This window comes from Taudactylus pleione, unplaced genomic scaffold (assembly GCF_031769625.1).
Source record: "Taudactylus pleione unplaced genomic scaffold, aTauple2 ptg003254l, whole genome shotgun sequence".
In the NCBI taxonomy this organism is placed as follows: Eukaryota; Metazoa; Chordata; class Amphibia; order Anura; family Myobatrachidae; genus Taudactylus; species Taudactylus pleione.
In genome coordinates, this window is record NW_028287610.1 from 298 (window position 1) to 23255 (window position 22958).

A 22958-nucleotide genomic window follows, 5' to 3' on the forward strand; every position below is an offset into this window, starting at 1 on the left:
TGTGGTAAAGACGCCGCTAACGCACGTTAACCCATAGATTCCGGCTTTCGTATTCCAAATTTTCTGTTCGAAGCTCAGGAGGAGGTGAACAAAAATCTGCATTAAGTGGCTGCTGCGGGCTGTAATTGAATAACCCCGAGCACTGCATTGTGGGTAATTAGCCATTCGAGGCTAATTGATTTCGCCTAAAGCTTTCGTATACTTACCGCTGAATAATAAATTCTTTAGCTGGATCGAAGAGATGTCCATGGACAATCCATTCATCCACAATTTCTAAATATGGCCTTACAGTTTCAACCCAAAGAAAAAACAGAAGCGATACCTGCAAAGAGAGTGTTACACTGAAAATAAATCAAATATTTTGAAGTTTCAGACAATACAAATCAGTAGAGTGAAAATAAAAGAAAAAAACAGTGTTGAAGGCGGTGCTATCTGTATATGAAATACATGTTTTCTTAGAGGTGATCTCTCAACATGTCTTGGGCTCAATCCAATTACATGCGAAGGGTGCAAGTTGCTGTTGCAACGGCGTTAAAACGCCGGCAACGGCACCGCAACTCACGCCCCTCCCGGCTGGCTCCAATCCTGATTTTGCATAATTGTGCTCTGAGCCCTATGTGGCTGCGAGCACTTTTAATGTGGATTTGGGCTGCGTCAAGTGTGCCCGCTGTCACAATGATTTGCACCCGCGAGTACATTGCATGTAATTGGATTGTCCCTTTGTGTCTTTAGCACTGGGTGTGAATTTAGGCACACATTTATAATAGTCATTTTGTTTTCATGCAAATTGGAACAAAATATAACAGGGAATACAACTGGACTACAGGGTAATGAATTACCAAACTAGAACACAGAAAATGAGATGTATAACTTGACAAAACATTACTCAGGACATGTGATAAATGGGTTGGGTATGGGATCCCGGCTGCCAGAATACCGACACTAACAGGTAACTTCCCTAACGCTAACCCTTACCCCTAACCCTCCCCGGTGCCTAAACCTAACCAACTCTCTTCTCCTCTCCCCGCATCCTAAACCTAACCTTCCCCCCCTTAGTGCCTAACCATAACCCTCCCCCTAGTGCTTAACCCTCCCCCCCAATACTTATCTTCGGGATGCCGGCGGTCGTGATTCTGGAGCCGGGATTCCGTCTGCGGTTGGGATTCCGGCGCCGGTATTTAGACAGTCGATATCCCGTCGACCGGGATGCTGACTACATCACGTGATAAATGAGTGTAAACTGGCTGCAAGAGCCACAAATCCCACATTATTTTAAACAAATTTCTTCATCAAAACTGACCTGCATCACACAGGCATATATTTTATGGCCAGAACTTCAAATGTACATACTGTACAAATAACTATTGTCACACAAATAACTCAACACTCACTCAATAAGCAAAGGACAATATCTCTAGATATAAAAGAACTTCTCAGTTGAAAACTTTATATAAGCTTTTACCCACCCTTTACCCAAAATGAATTGCTTTATTTGCACAGTAAACTACAATAGCATTCTTATAACACCCAGGAACCATAGTTCAGTAGATGCTTGCCTACCGTTTGCTCAGAGGCCTCTCCCACATTGTCATACTCCAGAATAGCTTTATACAGAGTATTAAGGAGATGAGAGGCTCTCACAACATTCCTTGTGTCTGGAGGGACTTCTGCGATGCCAGTGCTGAACACTTTATGCAGCACTTTCAGCTGTGCAAGCCGAGGAGCCAACTTGTCAACAACTAGTGCTAAAGTGACCGTTTCATCTAAACAAAGAAAACAAAAAGAAAATAGAAATGCAATTCAGTTGTAAACATTTTATATAAAATTTCCTTAGCAAAATAACATAACATATTACTACAATGCGGCTAGTGTAGACTTAAAACATCTAATAATGAACAAATACCTTTGTTAATGATGCACTTCTCAATCTCTGCTAGTTCTTCTTTAAAACTCATGAAATATTTATACAATGCCCACATGAAGGCCTGGTATGTTCGGAATGGAGCTTCAGCTGCTTTTTTGGGAGTTGGAAGGGTCCCTGGCAATGAATTCTCAGAGCAATGACCTGTGACCTCATCCATAAACTTCTGCAGCCTAAAGACAACGTGGCCATATGCTGCTATTTGTTCAAGCACAGACCTAAGGCAATTCTGGAAATAAAAATAAATATTGGCATAAGCAGTTTAATAACTGATCTTTCACTGTTCAAGTGCCCGGCTAGTACACCGGATAGGAGTCATCACAAGAGATGGTGAAACTATTGGACGGATATGACCACTGTTGGCATCTAGCACGAAGTTGGCAAAAAGCTACACACCATCCGCACTATGGGACATATACAATTAGCTGCACAAATTTAGCCATGGTAATTTCTAATAGGGTTTAATGCAACTTTATTCTTGCAGCCCCTGAGCAGGTGTAAACTTTGGGGAAAAAAAGCTGTTTTAAGGTTAAAACGTCGGGACTTGCTTCAGACACCCTGGGCGAATTGAATTTAATTGGCTGGTAGGATAGTGCTATATAAACCTGGCCCTTGGGAGAGGTATACAGGGAGATTTGACCCAGCATTTTCGGAGAACTGCTTGCAGAAAATGGCTGCCGTACGTCTCAGAGGGGGCAGAGGGTGAGGGAGAAGCAGCTCAGGGAACAGCAAGACCGCAGCGGAATGGTGCCCTGAGCTGGGGTAGGGGCTACAGGGAGTTCGCCTTATCCCCTTGCTAACATTAACCACCGGGTCCCATGGCCTGTACTTCCTGTCTTCTCTTTGACCCACAGCACCCTCTCCCAGCTATCCATAGGTATTTATTATTAAAGCAGTAACAGTATAAATTTGTAGTTATGTATACATCTGCATGAGGTCACCTTGTTGTAGAAGATTGGATTGGAGCATTACTGCTACATATTATCTGTTCATGACCAACAGCCTTGCCTGACCGATCAACAAGTTAAAATAATGCTAATTTGTACATTTTCATCATATAGCAAATTACTTATCTGTATTTGGGGGGAAAAGATAAAAAAAAAAAAAAAAAAAGAGGAATATTTTTAAATCAACAAAAGAAACGTAGCGCGATCACTGCCTCCATGCCTTTTGATTGGCCAATATATTGGGTGCCCGTCGGCCAGTGCGTACCAGCGATATGTCTATGAACCACGTCATTCACAGACATATCACGTCGGCTGTGCTGCACAGCTAATGCCCAATATATCTATAGACAGATATATCAGCTGACCGCCCGTAAACTTGCAGCGCCAGCCGCGGGGAGGGGGGCACGACACGAATAACTAAGATGGTATGTGCGTTCCTTGATTGTGGGTGCAGGATGGGATGGAGAAAGAGGGCAGGGAGGGGGGAATGTGGGAGGGGGGATGGCTATGTGGTAAATTATATTGAATATGTCAGTGTGGTAAGTTATTGTATAAGTGACAAAATGATGTGAAAATGAAAAGCAACACAAATAAACTGGAGCCAATCCTCTTTTATTGGAGGAGACACAATGCTTCTCTAGGATGGTACTATGCATCAGTGCCAGATGGACGTGGGCTTATCTTATGAATTGGAACGTATTCACCCCTGTGGACGGGGTGAGGTCAGGTGCACTCCTCGGTAGGGAAGTTGGTAGACCCTTTCAGGGGGCTCCTTACCGTGCAGTTCAATGACCAGCACGTTACCCCTGCTGGACCTATGGTCTACAGACTTAGGAACAGGGAGTAGCCTTAATGTAAGTGCTGGAGCACCCCCAGTCGGCAGGATCCGGCACTGGTGTTAGGAGGGATGCTTACCTAACGGTAGGTGTACTGGGGTAGGTGGCTGGTTGGCGCTTCTCTCCCACTCCAGTGTAAAGTCAAGGTTGACTGCTGGCAGATGTGGTGCCTCCACGTGGGGTCTGCGCGGGGTGTCAGTCAATGGTGGGTGCTGACTGCTGCAGCCTAGTGGTGTGCCCAGCGCAGTGGTGTTGTGGCAATGCCGTGCTGTGTCTGGATGTAGATACGACCCCGGGGGTCTGATGTTGGTGACAGTGTGTCAGGATCCGGCCTGGGATCGGCCTTTACTCACCGCTGAACTGCTGTCTTTAGGATCAGAGGCGTTCAGGCGCCAGTGGCAGTGGTGGGTTATGACTGAGTATTCTCCCGGGGTCCGGTAGGTCTTCCATGCGTACATCCTTACTCCTGTGTTAGCAGGTATGGGTGCAGCCATGTAGGTTCATCTCACCTGACCAGTTTCCTCCAATGGCAGCCTTGCAAGTCTCCCAGTTGATCTCGTGATCCAATGACCAGCTGACAAGGTGTATTTAGGTCCGACTCCTGCAACAGGAAGTTGCTGTTCAACATCACCATATGACTGCACATAGTCATTCCTGGTGACAACCGGCTCGTGTTCCAGAGGCTATATTACCTACCTCTGTGTTCCTGGTTACCTGTGATTTCCTTGGATCTCTGTGCATTCTACCATGTGTTAACTATGAGTTCGTCTTGTGTGTCTCAAGTTGCACCCGCTGTGCATTGCGTTCCTGTGTTCTATACAAGTTACTGGTTTGTCCTTTGTGTCTCAAGTCACATCCCTGAGTACAAATCCCAGTCATCTGCCAGTGCGTCCGGAGCCGCAACCCTGTGTACAAAATACACGTCCCTGTGTACTAATCTCCAATTCAGCTGCCAGTGCGGCCGGAGCCGCACCTCTGTGTACAAAATACACTTTCCTGTGTACGAATCCTAACGTCGCCTGCCAGTTTGTGCGGAGCCACGCCTTGTGTACAAAATACACATCCTTGTGTACTTCATCCATGTCTTCAGTACAAATCCTGTTTCCGTTCATCAGTGTTATTCTTAGTGTTCCCAGTGTCAGTTAGGTTCTGTATATAGTTCTAGTCTTCCGTCACTCCCAGGTACCTGTCCAGAGGGCCGCGACCTGCTCACTTGGTGCAGCAAAAACCATATCCTGATTGGAGGGGTCACTGGAGAAAACCACCAAGTGGGTTATGACTCTGCGCCTCTGGGCAGGTCTCGCCAAATCTGGGTTTGACAGCAATTGGGAGACTATTTTCCCCATAATTCTCCTACAGTATCCGAAACCTCTCGGTTTCTGACCTCATCAGAGGTAGTCTCAGAGCCCAGTTGTGATACAGTGGGGGCCTCTATTGGTGCGTGCGGGATGAGTGCAATCCGTTGGTTTGGGCTCGACTTACAAGTCTGTTCAGTGTGTACCCAGCTTTAGCGAAACACAACTTAAGATGGCGACACACCTTACAGATATATCTGCAGATCAAGAGAGCTGCAGATGATGGTTGTTCATACAAACTGGACAACCAGCATCTGTCTTCTGGCTACGGGTCCCGCACCCCTCCACGCGGCTGCAAGTGTACCGGCGGTCAGCTGACCGTCCGTGCACACAGATATATTGGGCATCAGATGTGCAGCACAGCCGATGCGATAGGTCTGTGAACGACGTTGTTCACAGACGTATCGCTGGTACACATTGGCCGGTGCACACAAGATATATTGGCCAGCATTATAAGAGGGTTTGTTTTTGTATGCCTTTTTTAAAATAAACAATTAAATTTTACCACAATAATTAAAATGATCTAACAGAAATGAAATAGGTTACAAAGTTAGATTGCTAACATACATGTGTCATATGTGTTACAACGATGTCATTCCTCACAGTGACTTTGCCATCATTTAAATGAAAGATGAATAGCTTTTTCACACCGGAAAGTAACCTAAGACAAAACAGATGTTGTTAGATACAAATTATCATTTTGTTTTGTATAATGTCCAAGTAAAAAAACAAACATGCCACAGTGCCTGTGTTCATCATCTGCTATAAAACACGTAACGGTTTTATTGCTTCCCTGGCATCCAAGAAGTAACACAAAATGTAACACATAACACATTTATGTTCTGGCACACATACACTCAGGTGCATAAATATTGGGACATTGACAGAATTTTCATATTTTGGCCTCTATTCACCACCACAATGGCTTTGAAATTAAACAAACAAGATGTGCTTTATCTGCAGACCTTCAGATTTAATGTGTGTTCTCATACACTATTGCTGCAGTCGCGCCAAACAACCCTTCTCGGCACACCAGGTCCTGCGTGACTCAGCTTCCACAGAGCCTCTTTTGCACAAGGGCGGGATAGGTTTAGGCACCACCAGGAGGTGGTTAGGGTTAGGCACCTCTAAGGGAGGGTTAAGGGGGGGGGGGGGGGTTAGGGTCCTTACCAGCCTCAGTCGGGATGTAGAGCCTTCGGTCTTCTGGCATCAGTATTTCATCCGGCAGCTAATCAGCCCCCGGCATCACATACCGATTCCGTAAGAGGGTACATCTGTATTTAACTTCTGAAAGTCATACTAGGAGTGTGCATGAACTACAGTGAGTGACCAAACTAAGGCCATGGAATGAGCATGCGATTCCAGAGTTCAGACAAGCTATAGACAGAAGAGACACCTCTGACAAACCTATGGGTTTTGCCGCAAGGAAACGAATTAGGGGGTTAATTGGAATTTGTATCCAGATTAAGATAGGAGCAGATTATCTGTTTAGGATCTTCTTTGCTTACGGGACTACCTGGCACTAGGACTGGTAACTTTTCTCCCATCTTCATTGCTGAACATCATTTACAATCATTCTTGATATTGCCTCTTTGCATACACCTATAGAACAGTGGGCCTGATTCAGAGCTGCGCACAATGCCAATGTTTTCACCGATGGAGCGATTTTTTGCCACTGCACATGCTTCCGAGTCGCATTGCACATGTGTCAAGGTACATTACTGTAGTCGCACACTGCAAGTCTTTATTCGCAGTGTGATTGACAGGCAGGAAGCATTTATTGGACGCAACAGGGACTGTCGGCTAAAACCTAAGGCGGGTCACATCCTGCATCCTCCATCTCATATGCAAGAAACATGGCTCCGGTGTCTCAGTTATGGCATCCATTCTGAGTGACCATAGACTCACTCAAGGAGTCGATGTTTGCACGATCTGCGTCCGATGCTGCGTACGTGTATGCAGTTGCGGACAGCTGAGATAGTTCCAGTGGACATCTCAGTACAAGACCCAGAAGCTATTCCATTAGCATATTTTCAAACATCCTCAGCTGTAAAAATCTGTGGCAGCAATAGCGTACAACTTTGAATCGGCCAATTGACCACTTCTCATAAAGAGATACTGTAATATATAAATCTGAATATTCTACAGCAGCATATCTGCTGCTTATAAACATTGTATCTATGTCATTTATTATTGCCTGAAGATTGAATATGTGCTATTAAAATATGTCATAGTTTATTCTTGAAGTCCAAAGAAAGAGTCAGTTAGACTTTTTATTACCGTAGTGCTGGTGGATAAAACTGGAGGCTTAACACACGTCCATACAGCTACTGGTTTATCGAATATCTTTAGCGTCTGTGAGATTATCTTTGTTTATAGACAGAAGAGGCACCTGACATAGGTAAAGAGACACAGGGACCAAGCGCTGCATGAAAATAAAGGAGAGCAGATGTATTTTCATAGGTGCATATTGCACAAACCGATCAACAAGTACCAATAGTTTTGAAAAAGGCACTATTCTTGGACGCAGACATTGTGCCCATGGTCACGAGATGCCATATTTTATTGTGTACTTTTTGTAGAGAGGGAGGTGGGGGGGTTGACCTTTTGACAATGACTGGTTAGAAGCCACCTGGCTGCTATAAGAATCTGTAAAACTCATAACCGGACAGGTCCGCAATAGGTAGGCACAGAAGAAGGGACCTGGATCTCTAGAAATGGAAACTGGGGTTAAATTAGACAAAAGAGAGTTGCTATGTTGAGAAGATAGCAATTTTAGAGAAGGTCCATAAGATGTGTATGTAAGAACCTAGTTCACCACGCCCTCTCCGATACAGATAAGATGGGCCAAACTACCCCCTCCTAAAAAACTTTATAGGAATTCTCTTTGATAGTAATAAAAAGGAGGGATTTCAACAAGCTTTCCCTAATTGTGGACCACGAGGACTCATCATCAGGGACCTGCCCAAATCCATCTGCCAAGCAATCTTGTGTTTGGGAGTAGGAGATTGTTTACTGGCTAATGATAAATAATAAGAGAAGATTCTGAAAGGAGGCTGAGGTAATGAGACTCGAGTGGCAACAGGAATCGGGTAGCGTGTGTCACAGGGAGAAAAGACCGTGATATTCAAAAGGTCTCGCCACCCAGGAGGAATTATTGGAGATCAACACTCTCCAAAACTATAGAAGGTTTTGTTTTAGCTTATTTAGGACAAGCTAACGTGGGCAAAGTCTCAGGGAAACGTTATGCCAGCTATCCAATCCAGACAAACCATAGACCCAGATTTTTTTATGGACTTTGTTACGGACCTTCCCTCCAGGGGCGTATCTTCCTATTGGCCAGGATGGCACTCGCCAGGGTCGCCGGCCAAAGGGGGGGCGCCGACGCCTCACGGCAGTGTCACCTGCAGCCATTTTTATCTATCAAAGTCTACGATGCTGCCAGGGGCAGATTGGGCAGTGGGAACTCAGGAGAGTTCCCGCTGAGGCGGACCCTTGCAGATTCTCCTGGGCTGTCTCAAACTGGCTGGGCCTGCTGCCGCGAGCATTCGCTGGTTGAGCTCTGCAGAGACCTGGAAAACTGTGCGCTGCGGCCGGTGCAATATAGTTTTTTTTTTGTACCATGGCACAGTGCGCGTGACGTCACACACGCCGCACCACCAAGAAGTATTGAGGAGAGGAGAACAGACCACTGCCACAGCCAGGGGGGGAAGCATCCAAAAGATGCTAAGTAAGGTAAGTAAATAGCCTGGAACCGGAGGGAGGTTAGGAGCAAGAATTGGAGAGACACAGAATATTTCATTTGATGTCAATGTCTTACGGCCTGTCAGACCCCGTTTTCTGTAATCAGTCCCTGCCAGAATCAGTGCTTATCAGTAGCAGTGCATGAGTTCCTACATGTGGGGGGTGCGCAGGGGCGCCAGTTCTGTACTTTGCCAGGGGCGCCCCGACCCCTAGATACACCCATGCTTCCCTCATCCAAGGAATACAATGCCATTTTGGTGGTCTTGGACTGTTTCTCCAAGATGGCTCAATTCATCCATTTCAAAAGGGACTTTTTGGCACCTACCAATAGCTTCGGTCTTTGTTTTGGCAGATCTTCAGCCTACATGGCTGTCAATCCAAAATGGTCTCAGTATAGATTTTAACTTTGGTAAGTATTTTGCAAGAATAGCTTGAAGATCAATAGTATAGCATCCACAATCACACAGACAGACAGAGGATAAATGAATTTCTGCCAATCAGGAAGGCTAGGGAAACAATTGCCTTGGACTAATTTCTTCTTCTTCTAATTTCTTCCCAGTTCTCCCCCAACTTCTATTAAGGCACAGCAACAAGAGAAGTACAGGTAACAATATTCTGGATTCTTTGATCTCCAAAAGGCATCTTACTGTTTCTTGAGGGATTATCAAAAATGTAAAACTCCCACGAGGGTCCTAAAAAAGGAATTCGCAGGGGTATAAATGAAAGAAACCTTAGCAGGGGACATCTTATAATATATGCAGATCTTAGAATATATGCAGATTAGTTGAAATAAAACATAACTTCTAATATTCCTTTAAAATGAAATGAAACCACAGATCACCAAGCATATATATAGCCTGGTGAATACAATCCTCAAGCAAAAGAAACACACCCCTTTGCCACATGGTGTAGTGGCAAATTGTAGCATTCTTAATACATTTAACAGAATATCAACACCTTTTATAAATGCTGGTCGATGTGGGTTGTGGGCTATTGAAACACAAGCTCCCAATATCTGTGAAAATATTAGAGCAAAGATACAGGAGTATTCATATCCCTTTAAATTCATAGTTTACTCTGTAATGGTAATTGAAGACTTGTTGTCGTATTACAAGTAGAATAGGGATGCGTGAGACTGGCGCCAATTTCCCTGTTAGATCCAATGGTAGATCCAGATGTGCAGCTTGGAACGGTAGGAGCCTTTCAACAATGCCCCCCAAAAGACAGTTATGGAAATAGAGGATGGTTCCAGCGCTTTTAATGATCTATCCTATAAATTTGTTTGATGGTGTTCTCGATGTATTCAGAGATATGTAAAAAACAGAATGGCAATATCGTATAATATCGTCAAAAAAAAGTTGTATTTTTTAAGAAAAATAAACGCACTCACCATTTACCGGTGGGTGATAGGCGTTGGACACAATTTTCACCATAGTCCTGCGGTGGTTGCAAAATGCAACGTAGATCTGGATACCTTTGGTTCACTCCATAGATGGGGGAAAACACATATGACAAGCTTCCACATAGCTTGTCGTATGTGCAAGGATTCCTTCACCCCCCATTCAAGGTGAGTATACTACTTAACCTTGTATTGGGTTTACTGATTTGCACTATGGAAGCTTGTCATATGCGTTTACCCCCATCTATGGAGTGACCCAAAGGTATCCAGATCTACGTTGCATTTTGCAACCACCGCAGGACCACGGTGAAAATTGTGTCCAACGCCTCTCATCCACCGGTAAATGGTGAGTGTGTTTATTTTTCTTAAAAAATACAACTTTTTTTTGACGATTTTATACAATATTGCCATTCTGTTTTTTTACATATCTCTGAATACATAGAGAACACCATCAAACAAATTTATAGGATAGATCATAGAAAGCGCTGGAACCATCCTGTATTTCCATAACTGTATTACAAGTAGAAACAATGTAGTATGCAGAGTATAAACCGTAACTTTTCATATATAATCATTGACAAAACAGAAACATGCAGAATATATTAAGTCACATATTATACACAGAAAGCTCTCACTAATGCAAATTATGGCAATCGTCATCTATTGTCCCAAAATGACACATAGAAAATGCATAACACCTATAATATGGTGTCTGAAGCAGTTTAGAGCTTTCCAAAGAAAGCCTATAATTATTAGCCGATAATTTATAGTGGTATATGAGAAAAACTTAATGATATAAATCAATCAATTAGCAAATCTCTATAAACATAGGACATGAGACACAAATAAAGGTGGTCTGTTAAGTGAGTACTAGCTGGAGGAGGTAAGACCCCATTAGGAACGAAGCCACACCGACCGGGTCACTGCTGCACACCACCAGGAATCACGGCAAGAAGAGGAGCAGCATCCACAGGTAGGGTCAGTTAGGGACATTCCCACCTCTACCAGGGTAAAGCATCCTCAATCCAGAATGCCCTTCTGCTCCACGGGAGGTTTCTGTCCTCCCATCGCTGCACCAATCAGTCCAAAAAGGCCTTAAACATTACCCACATGTATATGGTCATTAACCACTACTTTTACATTTGCTGACTGCCTGTTGCTAAGTTTGGAAACTACTTGTCGTTTTCGTTATTTTATTTTTACTTTGTATTTTTTTTTCTTCTATTTCCACCCCCCTTATTATTGCTATTTTATTACTCTATTTTATTTTCTACTTGCATACATATTATCCTATATATTAACACCCTTTTATAGTGCTTGTTCCCAGCCTATTAGGCTGTACCCATAATACACACTTTTACCTTTACCGAGCTGCTCACCAGAGTGCAGCTTATTAACCCCTTACATTGCAGGAAAAGACAAACTGAGTTGAATCATAATTTGAGCCAGCAAAAAAATGTAAGGAAGGAATTTCCTTTTACCATACGCTCTGGTGGTGTGCGTCTATATTAGAGATAAATAGAAAGTTGTATTGCTGTATAACAAGCCCCAAATCTGAATGTGTGCCCATAGGCAGTGAACATACAGTGGAGGGGGGTCCGAATGACAGCATTAACAACTTGGAAAGAAGAAACGCCACTTCTGCAGTCCGTGTAAAATGTTAACCGCCGTGCACCTTGATGATACTAGAGTATTGCAGGGTGCTCCCATCGGACCAGATGAGAGTGGCTAGCGAGAAGGGAGAGAGGAGGAGTACCTAGATGTGACTAAATCTGCATGAATACCGTGATAACTCCTCTAGTCATATGGAAGGGTCTGAGTCCCCGTCGGCACCGACGTGAACTTCAATGCTGCTGGACGCCTGTTTCACCAAGGGACATACGGCCGTGGTCACGAATGCACTCGTTTTGGACTAACCCCACAAGGCAGGACGAACTGAACCAGATTGGAAAGGTACCACATGAGTCTTAGTGGTAGAGATAGATCTTTATTCACAGGATGTGATTTGATCTAGATACATGCTGCAAACAATCTCTCCGTACTGTGTCTTTATCTCCGGTCTATTCAGACTGTGTTTGGAAGGTTGGATCATCTCTCTCATAGTGACACATACAAGAGGAGATTCAATCACTGGTGTCCTATTGGGAAATTGTATTTATTTAATTTCCTTACAAAATACAAATTACTGTTTATTATTAAAGAGGTCTCTGTGCAAAAAGATTGATGCCTGTTTAAATCCTCCTATGACTGGCCAGTGCATACTCATAACTTCAACCAGTACTCTGAGGTTCAGCAATAGAAGTATAAGACTGGAGGAGGTTATTTCCCCTATACTTTCCTTAATGACACTGTCAACATGAACTGGCAACAGTGTTTGATACTAATGATGTGATTTGGCAACACTGTCTCATATCAATACAGTTCTGACAATAAAGGATAAACAGGGTTGATCTTTCCACTAATGTATTGGCAGTTCTAATTTTTAATATACATGTGTTTACATTGACTTGTATGTATTTTTCCAGTTTTTATTCTATTTAATTATTTATTCCTTTTTTTGAGGTGTTTTTCTATTCATTGCATATTCTTTTATTATTATTATTTTTTAATTGTATTCTCTACCTAATTTTATTTCTGTGCCTTCCTTTGGGTCAACTATTTTTCATATTAAATTGGTCCTAAAACCTTTTTACCAAAGTGGATTTTTTAGTCCTTTTTCCACAATTTAGTGCTCACAATTGTGTTCCATATGTCCTTAATGAGATAGCGCTGCTCATTTGTGTTTTTGTTGTTTCTGTTAAAAGAGGGTCAGCTCCTCTATTGGTAGTAGCAATCTCTAAGGCTAATTTAAAGGTATTATTCAATATTGTAACATGCCCATTATTTATTAATATTATTGCTCCATTTAGTTGTATAGCGCCCCCTTTTTGTGTTTTTTTTTCGTTAGGGATTTGTTAAAGCCTGTAACAGAGAAATAGTCGAGAAATGAGAATAATTGTCAATAAGGCAGGGGGATACATCATAGCCTATTATACTGGCAGTAGTTGAGAAACTGAAAATCACAAATATGTAGATATATCGAAACAGATATATACATATAGATAACAAAAATGAACAAATTAAAAAAAAATAAAAAAAGGAAATTTTTTTAACCACATTGATTTTCCCCAACCAAGAAGGGTGCTTCAAATTCCAGTGGTAGTAGTCCAATCGGACGGAGGAGAGGATGGGGGAGATATTGGTGGTAAAAAGTTGTGACAAGTTTTTAGTGATTTTAACCCCTAAGTAGGTGATATGGAAGGGGTGCCAAGGGAAAGTGAATGCAGATTGTAGTCCAGCAATTATAGAGGAGTGAGCGGATAAATTTAAGGCCCAAGATTTTGAGAAATCAATCTTAAAATTATATAGTCATCCAAAGTGTTTAAATTCACGCATCAAGTGAGGCAGAGACGTCACTGGATGGGATATAATGGCCAGTAGGTCATCTGCGAATAGGGCAAGTTTGGGTTCTCTGTCTCCTGCCATAATCCCAGAAATATGGTGGTTGGCTTGTATAGATCGTGCTAATGCCCTCCACGCAAAGAATAAATACCAAAGGAGACAATTAGCAACTCTGTCACATGCCATTGTTGCCAGATAGTTCAGCATGGATTCTCACCCTGGCTGAAGGACAGGAATATAGGGTTAAGATCCAATGAAGGGCGAGAGGACAAAGTCCCACGTGCACAAGCCTCATAAAAGACCAATTAACCCTATCAAACACTTTTTCTGTGTCGGTTGAGAGTAAGACAATTGGGGTCTTCGTCTGCGAAGTAGCAAAATGGACTAAGCTGAGGACTTTCATGGTGTTATCACGTGCCTCACGACCCTTAACAAATCCAACTTGGTCGTTGTGGATCAGTTGGGGAAGGAGGAGGTTTAACCTATTGGCTGTTAGCTTAAGATCCACGTTTAATAACGAGATGGGTCTGTAGCTTGAGCACAGGGAGGGGTCCTTACCTGCTTTAAGAATTACTGAAATGTGTGCTTCCAAGAACTGTTTAGAGAATTTGGATTCTGCGGAGACATTGTTAAAAGCGTTTAACATCATAGGTGCCAATTTGTCTTGAAACATCTTGTAGTAGGCTATTGTTCGGTCATCAGGTCCAGGGCCTTTGCCAGAAGGTGCAGTAGATATAGCTAGCTCCATTTCCTGCATTGAGAACGGGTGTTCTAAAGCGAGTTTATCCGCAGGGGAGACGGCAGAGAAGGAAATAGAAGAGAGAATCTAGAACACCTTGTGAGGTGAGGGGTCTAGGCATGTCAGAATTAAGGTCAGGCAGGTTATAGAGGTTAGAATATTGTTGGAAGCAAAAAGCAAGTTTGGAAGTCTCAACATGGAATGTTCCCTGACTGTCTTTAAGTGTATGCATGAATCCAGACGTTCGCTGTGCTCTCAATGCTCTAGCCAGAAGCCTTCCCGGCTTATTCCCCCATTGATAGAAGCGACTTCTGCATTTTTTTGAAGACAATTTGATATTATCTGAAAGAAATTTGCTAAGAGCGTTGCGAGCTTCTAGAAGCTTATTGTAGTTATCCACGGACAGACAACTTGTGGGACACCTCTAGTGAATTCATTTGTTGTAGAAGGGCTAAACTTCGTTCAGATTTTTGATTTTTAGTACATGAGCCTAGTTGAATAAGCTTGCCACGGATGACGCATTTGTGCTCTTCCCAAGCTGAAATTGGAGAGACTTCTGGGGTGACGTTATGAGCAATGTATTCAGATAGGGACATATCAAGTTCCGCTTTACAATAAGTATCTTGAAGAAGGGACTCGTTTAGATGCCATGTCCATTGTTTAGAGAAACGTGGGAGAATCAGAGTTAAGGAGACTGGAGCGTGATCTGACCATGTTATTGGACCTATGTCAGCTTCAGCGAGCATGTGAAGATGTCTGTGACTGAGGAATCTATAGTCTAATCTAGAATAAGTGTTTTGTGGATGGGAATAAAAGGAATAGTTGCGGCCCGTGGGATATATGGTCCTGCAAGAGTCAGACAACTGGTAATTATGAAACAGTGTTTTGACTCGTTTGTATTTAGTGGGAAGGTATCTAGGTGCACTATTGGAAGTATCCAGTTGAGGGTCCATCGTCCAATTGAGATCTCCTCCCAAAAGTGCGATACCTTTAATTAAGGGATCTAGCAAATCCAAGGCTGACATAAGGAAATGATGTTGGGCTTGGTTAGGGGAATATATATTGATGAATGTGAAAGCCTGGTTGTAGAGTTGGCATGTAAGCAGGAGGAGTCTACCTGGAATCAGTCTGTGTATGGTAATATCAGAAACGGGGAGTCTTTGTGAAAAAAGGATTGCAACATCTTTAGATTTCCCATCGGATTATTGTTATAGAAAGCAGTAGGGTAATGCTCATCACACAGAGTTGGGGAACGTGCAGAAAGTTTAAAATGGATTTCTTGGACCATTGCCACATCTACTCTATTTGCCCATAGGGAGCGTAAGAGCTTAGACCGCTTTTCAGGTGTATTCAGCCCACGGGCATTTACAGAGGAGACTAAAAGTTTAGTCGGTAGAGACACCATGGAGAGCAAAGGATTGTGGATACAATAGCCCATGGGGGGGAAGGGAGGGAGAAGGAGAAGGAAAAGGAAAAGAAATGATAAAAAGGTTGGTAAATTATAGTAAATGGGACTAAAAATAAATAAGTAATGTGTGAAGTGAAAATAAGGGGGAAATACAGGTAAAGTCACGGTGGTATTGGGATAGAAGAGTTTCTGAGTAATGTAACACATTGTGAGCATGATATGTGAGAGGAGTGATTAGGTGAAGAGAAAAAGATTCAGAGTAAGATGTTAAGGGATCTCTTGTGAGAAAAAAAAAAAAGGGAGCTCCTGCTTAAGAGAGCGAGGCAAAAGGGACAATCTAAAAAGTAAACCTAGGGAAAGTGGGATGAAGTGGGAATAAGTGAAATCAGTAGAAATAAATCTAGAACACCAAGATGGAGAGGAAAATGATTACAAGAAATGAATAGATAGATGCCCTAAAAGGGCATGAAGAAATGTGGGGAAAAAAAATGTGTAAAAGGCAAAAGAATAGTGCGTGACACAAAAGAAAAAAAAGGGGTATAGCACTAGTGAGGGGTGATAGATATATTGATAGAAATTGAGGTAGTAAGTGAAGGACAAAGGGGTGTGTGGAGTATTATAAAAGGTGTGAGAATAATCACAATCTGAGAGGTACTAAAGTGCCACCATTATTTATAATACCTCATATAGACATGATATAACCAAAAAAGAAGAGAGAGAAAAACCTCAAACCGGAAAAAGAAGAAAGTTCATATCTAAAGGGCAGAAAAGATTAAGGAAGAAAGATATTAAAGTTGGGAGAAAAATTCCAAAAATTTTTGCACCCCTGACCTAGACCAGCACTAATTTTTCTTAAGACTTTGGACACAATGAGCAGAACCACAGCTGCTACCCATTTGCTAAAGATGCTTATAGTCACTAATCATGATAAGGGTCCCACATAGCATTGAAACTCATAGAAAAAAAAAGCGATAATAGGATGTGCATCCGATACAGAAGTCCATACCTACTCAGCGTCATATACCCCGGTTCCACTTTTAGGCCAGTGCATGTACAGATACCACACACACACTTGCATTTCAGGTCATGAACTAATGTTGCCATAATTTTTTTGCCGGTGTTATAAAATATAATGTAACACACACACACACATATATATATATATATATATATATATATATATATATATATATATATATATATATAAATAAAAGACTAGATACCAAACCAGGATCTGCTCACCAATATATATATATCATCTACACATGAGTTTGCTGACATAGACTTATCAATATCACACTAATATATATTTTTCGCTTCTTACATATATCCCACAGAGGACGCATTTCAAGAAGACGGGAAATGAAAAACATGACATCTATGTAAGAACTATATGTTGGGACAATTCATAGCGCATGTGTGATCTTCTTTGTTCTGTAGCTTATATGCTTGCCTCACAACTTAAACTGCACAATTTATACAATATCTGGCAACTACACCACCTCACATCAATAGACTATACTCGCTTCTTTTCCTGGCATCACACCTATTCCCGTCTGGATAGGTTCTTTACCTCAGCCTCTTGGTATCCCTAATCTAATCAGGAGATAGAACCCCTTTTAACTGGACTGACCTCATTGGAATCTCCCTGAAACTAGATATGTTATCACCTCTTACATATCATTGCCACTTGCAGAGAGAAGAAACTCTCCTACTGGACCCAGTCATATTTGAAGGTGAAAACAGCAATTGGTTTTACATCGGTGTACAGAACAAATAAGCTTAGTCGACAAATATAGAAAAACAGGATTTTGGTACTTACCGATAAATCCCTTTCTCCGATTCCACAGGGGACACCGGAGTTCAAGACAGTGGGGTATAGACGGTGGTAGAGCAGAGCCTGGCACTTTAAATAATTCTGAAGTGTGACTGGCTCCTCCCCCTCTATGCCCCATCAGCCCTAGTTTTAAGAACTGAGCCCGAGAGGAGACGGTAGACAACAGGAAAATGAGGAGAAGGAGAAGACCACAGAACGGAACAATACAGACTGAAGGAGAACAGAGGAACCCACTGCAGGGAACACATGCAGTCACACAACTAGATAAGGACCCAACAAAACGGCAGGAACGCAGCGCTGGGCGGGCGTCCAGTGTCCCCTGTGGAATCGGAGAAAGGGATTTATCGGTAAGTACCAAAATCCTGTTTTCTCCTTCATCCACTAGGGGACACTGGAGTTCAAGACAGTGGGGACGTCCCAAAGCCAACCTCCCGGGTGGGAAGCGCGGAAAACCTGCCGACCTTTCGGCCAACCGAAACAGGGACAGCCCAAGACTGGAGGCATGTCGTAGAGCCAGGAGACAATCAGAGCTCCTTGCTGAACAGTCACAGACATTCCACAACTTACAGCGTAAATTCAATGGAATACGGCTAGAGAGTAGCCGCAGATGAGAAGCATCAGAACACCGTAAGCTCAGCCAAAAACAGACCAAGCAAGACCGCTGGGAGCAGAAAACCTCAACTAGAATCCATAGAATGGCAGTAACATGAGAACAAAACTCGAGAAAACCGTACCAGCGACAACTACAGGAAGCTGCAACAGTCTCAGACAGCAGAATCCCAGCACTGCGGGACATCAATCATATAGATAAAAGTATAATGATACCAATATACAGAGACGGAGCTGAACCCGTCCACAGACTCTTAACCAAGCAAACAAGGAGGCAAGAGTCACGACCTAACAGTCGCCCTGAACCATTCTCGAGGTCCAACTATAACTACTAAAGGGTTGGTAACCAGTGGAAGGTTTAGACCATAGAAGTTGTCAACGAGTGGCGATCCCACTGGGCATGAGATGGATACGAGAGGATTGAGACTACAATTCCTTCCAGTGGGTCAGACGGCAGTACCACCCCTCCTGTCAAACAGCAGACAACTTCCTACATGATGGTAGAGTGTAATCAGTACCAACTACTGGCCTGAACATAGTATGAAAACACCCAGGATACCCTTAGCAGAAAAAGAGCACGGATGCCACCTCCACCCAGGGAGAGTTACCAATATAGGGAAGTATCCCATCCGCAAAGGCTAAAGCACTAGGACAACTATGAAGGTACCATTCAGGTACATGTCAGTGTGCTGAATTTATCAACAGATACTGAACAGGAAACTAACCAGGCCCTCTGTATGGAACATAGAGACTGTCACACTTTATAGTAAAGATGTGCATTAGCCCATAGATGCGCTTCAGTCCATAAACCCAACAGATTCCAGTAGAATAGGGTCACAAATCTCAATGTTACAACTATGCACCTACACACCAGGAAAGCTCTAAAGTGTACAGCCAACTGATTTAAAAGAACTGAAGGCTGCTAGGACAGCAGCTAGGGTGCGTAAGAGAGAATAACAGCTATGTCAGGATGCATGAAAAGGAAGCATCTTCCAAGGCATTAGTGGGGTAAACACGCTTACCTGTGAGCGACCAGAAGCCCTCTGGACGCTATGTAGAATGTCACTGACCTTATTCATCTCACAGCAACCCACCACGACAGGTACAGAGAGTAGCCTCAGTGGGCAAAGATCAATGCTCTACAGCACGGACTTCAGTCTGGAGATGCTGCAGAAGAAAATACTGTAGAAACTAGCAAATTGTTAGTGGAGACAAGAAGGCCGTACAACAGGACGCTATACCTGAGCCTGTTCCATTAGGGATATGTATCCATATAGAGATTACACATACCCCAAAAACGGTCTGCTAGTGTATCCTTACATTAACACTTATAATGGTGAAGTGTGTATTACGCCCACAATCTGATACAACCCAGGCCAGACCCTGCCTATATCGGCGGGTGGCCCTAGGCCTCATGTAAATTAACTAAATAAGCCATGAGGATGGAATAGATCCAGGATTCTCTATGTACTGATAGGAAATGTACCCAAGGGACCATCAGATACCCATTTTATTGAGATATGCGACAAGACAATAATATAAAGTACCAGAATCGATGCTGGGAAAGGTACCTGTACATAGACATAGAATGCGTTAATTATCCCAAGTAAGAAGAGATATATATATATATATATGTAGTGATAACGCCAGTCAGGGCCAAAAACAGATTTCTCCAATTATTAGGAAAATTCATACAAGGAACGGGAATATATCAGTATATATACACATACATACACACATAAACATAGCTGCATGAAAAGACAAACTCTTTGAAAGGAAGAGTTAGTACCGACATAGTAAGTCACTTGTCAAACTCCTGCACCAGGAGATCAGCACACTACATACATATACATATATACACACACACACACACACACACACATATATCCCACAATAGGAGATCAGCATGCTATATCTATATATACACACACTGCATTCCTAGTGTCTTACAAGTTGGTTACTAAGTGCGCCCTAGAGTGTAGTTGTAATTAATAGGTCCCCCGAAGTGGACGCCGTAGATATAGACTGATGGAAACAGGACTATAACCCGAGGCGGGTGTAAGTACATATCCTTATATACATGTGTGGACATACAGGAAGGCCCCAGGACATGTATAGAGTCCATACTAGAAGCAATGCCGTAGGAGCCTCTGACTATCCTATGTAAGCTGCAGAACATGACTCTAGTCTATAGAGCCACCATATAATATGTATGTATATAACAGACAGCTTCTGGTAAACCCTGGCAGCTTTCCAGACGTGGAATAATATGTACCTTAATGACTGTGGAAGTATAGGCATACCTACACATATCCATAATTATATACATATACACACACACCACCCAATCCCTAGGGAGAGATGGTGTAAGCGGAGTTATAGAACAAACTACCGGATCAGGAGAGTCCAGCCTCTCATCGCAGCATCCTCTTTAAATATGCTAGGTATCAGACATAAAACTGAGAAGAACATATCCTACCCCTGCTTTAATGGTAAGGATAAGAAGCAAAATATATATATATATATATATATATATATATATATACACACACATATATACACATATACACACACAAATCCCCACATGCCTACGCGTACCTACATACAAGATTAGTAGGTGACGATATAATTTGAAAAATATAACAAGGGCAATAGTTAGAGCCATGGAAGGAACTGAGCCCCAGGTCTTAACGCCGGGTTTAGTATAAAATACAAGTATATACATACATGTGGCTTACCTCCACGCAGGGAGACTGCTCATGTGCCGCGTGTGGCCGTCATTCTGCTACGGCGTTGGGGCAGGAAATGTTAGCAACGTACTATCCCAGACTGATTGCGATCCTGGGACCCTTCCGTTACCGGTGTACTCGCCTTATCAGGTGTGCCCCAGATGATGGAAATCAAAAGATGACCTCAGTGATGCGAGACAGCAATGCCAACCACCACAACGGCCATATGTTACTACTTCGTGTTGTGTGTGCTGCCGAAGGGAATAAATAAGATATAAATCCATATAGATGCATACCTTCTAAGGTAAGCACCGAAGGCTGTTGAGATTTAACATATGTGCAGCCACATATATGCATGAGAACAGTACGGCTCATTCTTAAGGTGAGCCAATATGAGGCATAAGCCTGAGGATGGGACGCACCCTTTTTGTAACCTTGAGTTAAAGATATTCAATAACCGTAATTTCTGGCAGCAGCCAGAACAGTGGCCCAGACTATGCATACCATACACATTTAGGCAGAGTGATCTCTGGCAGCTATAGATGCAAGAAACACACTGCATTATTCTGTTACACATCAAGCATATTTGCCCCAGATGTTCAATGTAATAAGCCTGCCGCACCTGGTATACCCAGGCGGTCTCCCATCCAAGTACTACCCAGGCCTGGCGCTGCTTAGCGTCCAAGATCAGACGAGATCGGGCGTGTGGCCATAGGCGCTGATAGATATGTGGTGGGCAAAGTGGCATGGACACAACCTCTATATTAGGCTGTGGCATGTTCCTCCCTGTGCTTCATTTTTTTTTTTTTTCTTAAATATAATATTAAACCAGTACACTGCCCAGTTCCGTAGGGGAACTACCAACGTGCAATATAACAGAGATGAGGCAGAGCCAGATCTATATAAAGACTGCAGGTTAAATTACAAACTCCACAGTTGTGTCGTTAAACCTAATAAGACCAGGTGCTGTAGGTTTAAGCAAAGAAAAAAAACGGGAGAGGCCATATGCAAGCACAGGGAGAACATACAAACTCCCAACAGCTAGGGCCGTTCTGGGAATAAAACCCACAACCCTTTTAAGGGTTGCACCCCCCACAGAACTCCAGAGTGAGGATGCAGGAGATGCTGGCAATAAGCCCCAGCTCCTTTTAAGGCAGGTGCATATGCTGTTTTAAAATACTCGCTGGAGGTAATGGCGGCATCTGTGCACGCCAGCATGGGCTAGACTCCGCCCCTTATCAATAAGCGGACGGGGCGCAAACAATGGCTGGTATAGCAGCGCGAGTGGGGGAGCGGGAACGTAATAGCCAGCGCCGGTGCATCTTCATACAAGCACCGGCGCCGCAACCAGCAGCCGAGAGCGCTGAATAACAGCCTCGCTCTCCGGCGGCTGTGTGCAGAAGCCAGCGCTTCTACAAGCACCAGCGCGGCAGGGAACAGCCGCTCTGAGCAGCTCCCTAAGCCCCGCCATGCGGCCAATTGTAGGCAGCGCCGGTGCAATCTTCATACAAGCACCGGCGCCGCAACCAGCAGCCGAGAGCGCTGTGAATAACAGCCTCGCTCTCCGGCGGCTGTGCTCCTCCCCCTGCAGAAGCCAGCGCCAGTGCTTCTTCAAGCACCAGCGCGGCAGGGAACAGCCGCGCTGCTGCGCAATGTAGACTCCCTTATGGGAGTAGCGGGACGCGCAGGCTCCCTCCCCGTGGGGATAGAGAAGAGGGAGGATTCGGCTCTCGTGAGAGCTGACAAACAGAGCGCTGTCAGCTCTATTAAGTCAGACAGCGCTCAGTGCAGGATATCAGGGCTCGCTGCTAGGCAGCAACATTACAGACTGTCTGAACAGTCTCCCTGTACATGTATCCGCGCTCTATGCGCGGTAGCTCTGCCCCTTGTAATAACGCTAGCGGCGTTATAACAGGATTCCAGGAGGGGTTATACTACAGTGTATACCACCTGAGCCTGGGAGGGGGCAGAGGGGCCGCAGATTAAACTCCGT

The 22958-nt window shown here is 43.5% G+C and overlaps 1 protein-coding gene across 1 annotated transcript in view; it reads right to left on the reverse strand.

The window, feature by feature from the left end:
• Positions 1 to 206: 206 nt before the first annotated feature.
• LOC148430763 (gamma-tubulin complex component 5-like) overlaps positions 207 to 22958 on the reverse strand; it is a gene marked incomplete at both ends in the record, with an annotated part of 42002 nt that continues 19250 nt past the window's right edge. The window contains 4 exons of the mRNA XM_088466485.1: positions 207 to 322; positions 1561 to 1763; positions 1904 to 2150; positions 5627 to 5720. Coding sequence (XP_088322611.1) covers positions 207 to 322; positions 1561 to 1763; positions 1904 to 2150; positions 5627 to 5720 — 660 coding nt within the window. The remainder of the gene's footprint in view (positions 323 to 1560; positions 1764 to 1903; positions 2151 to 5626; positions 5721 to 22958) is intronic.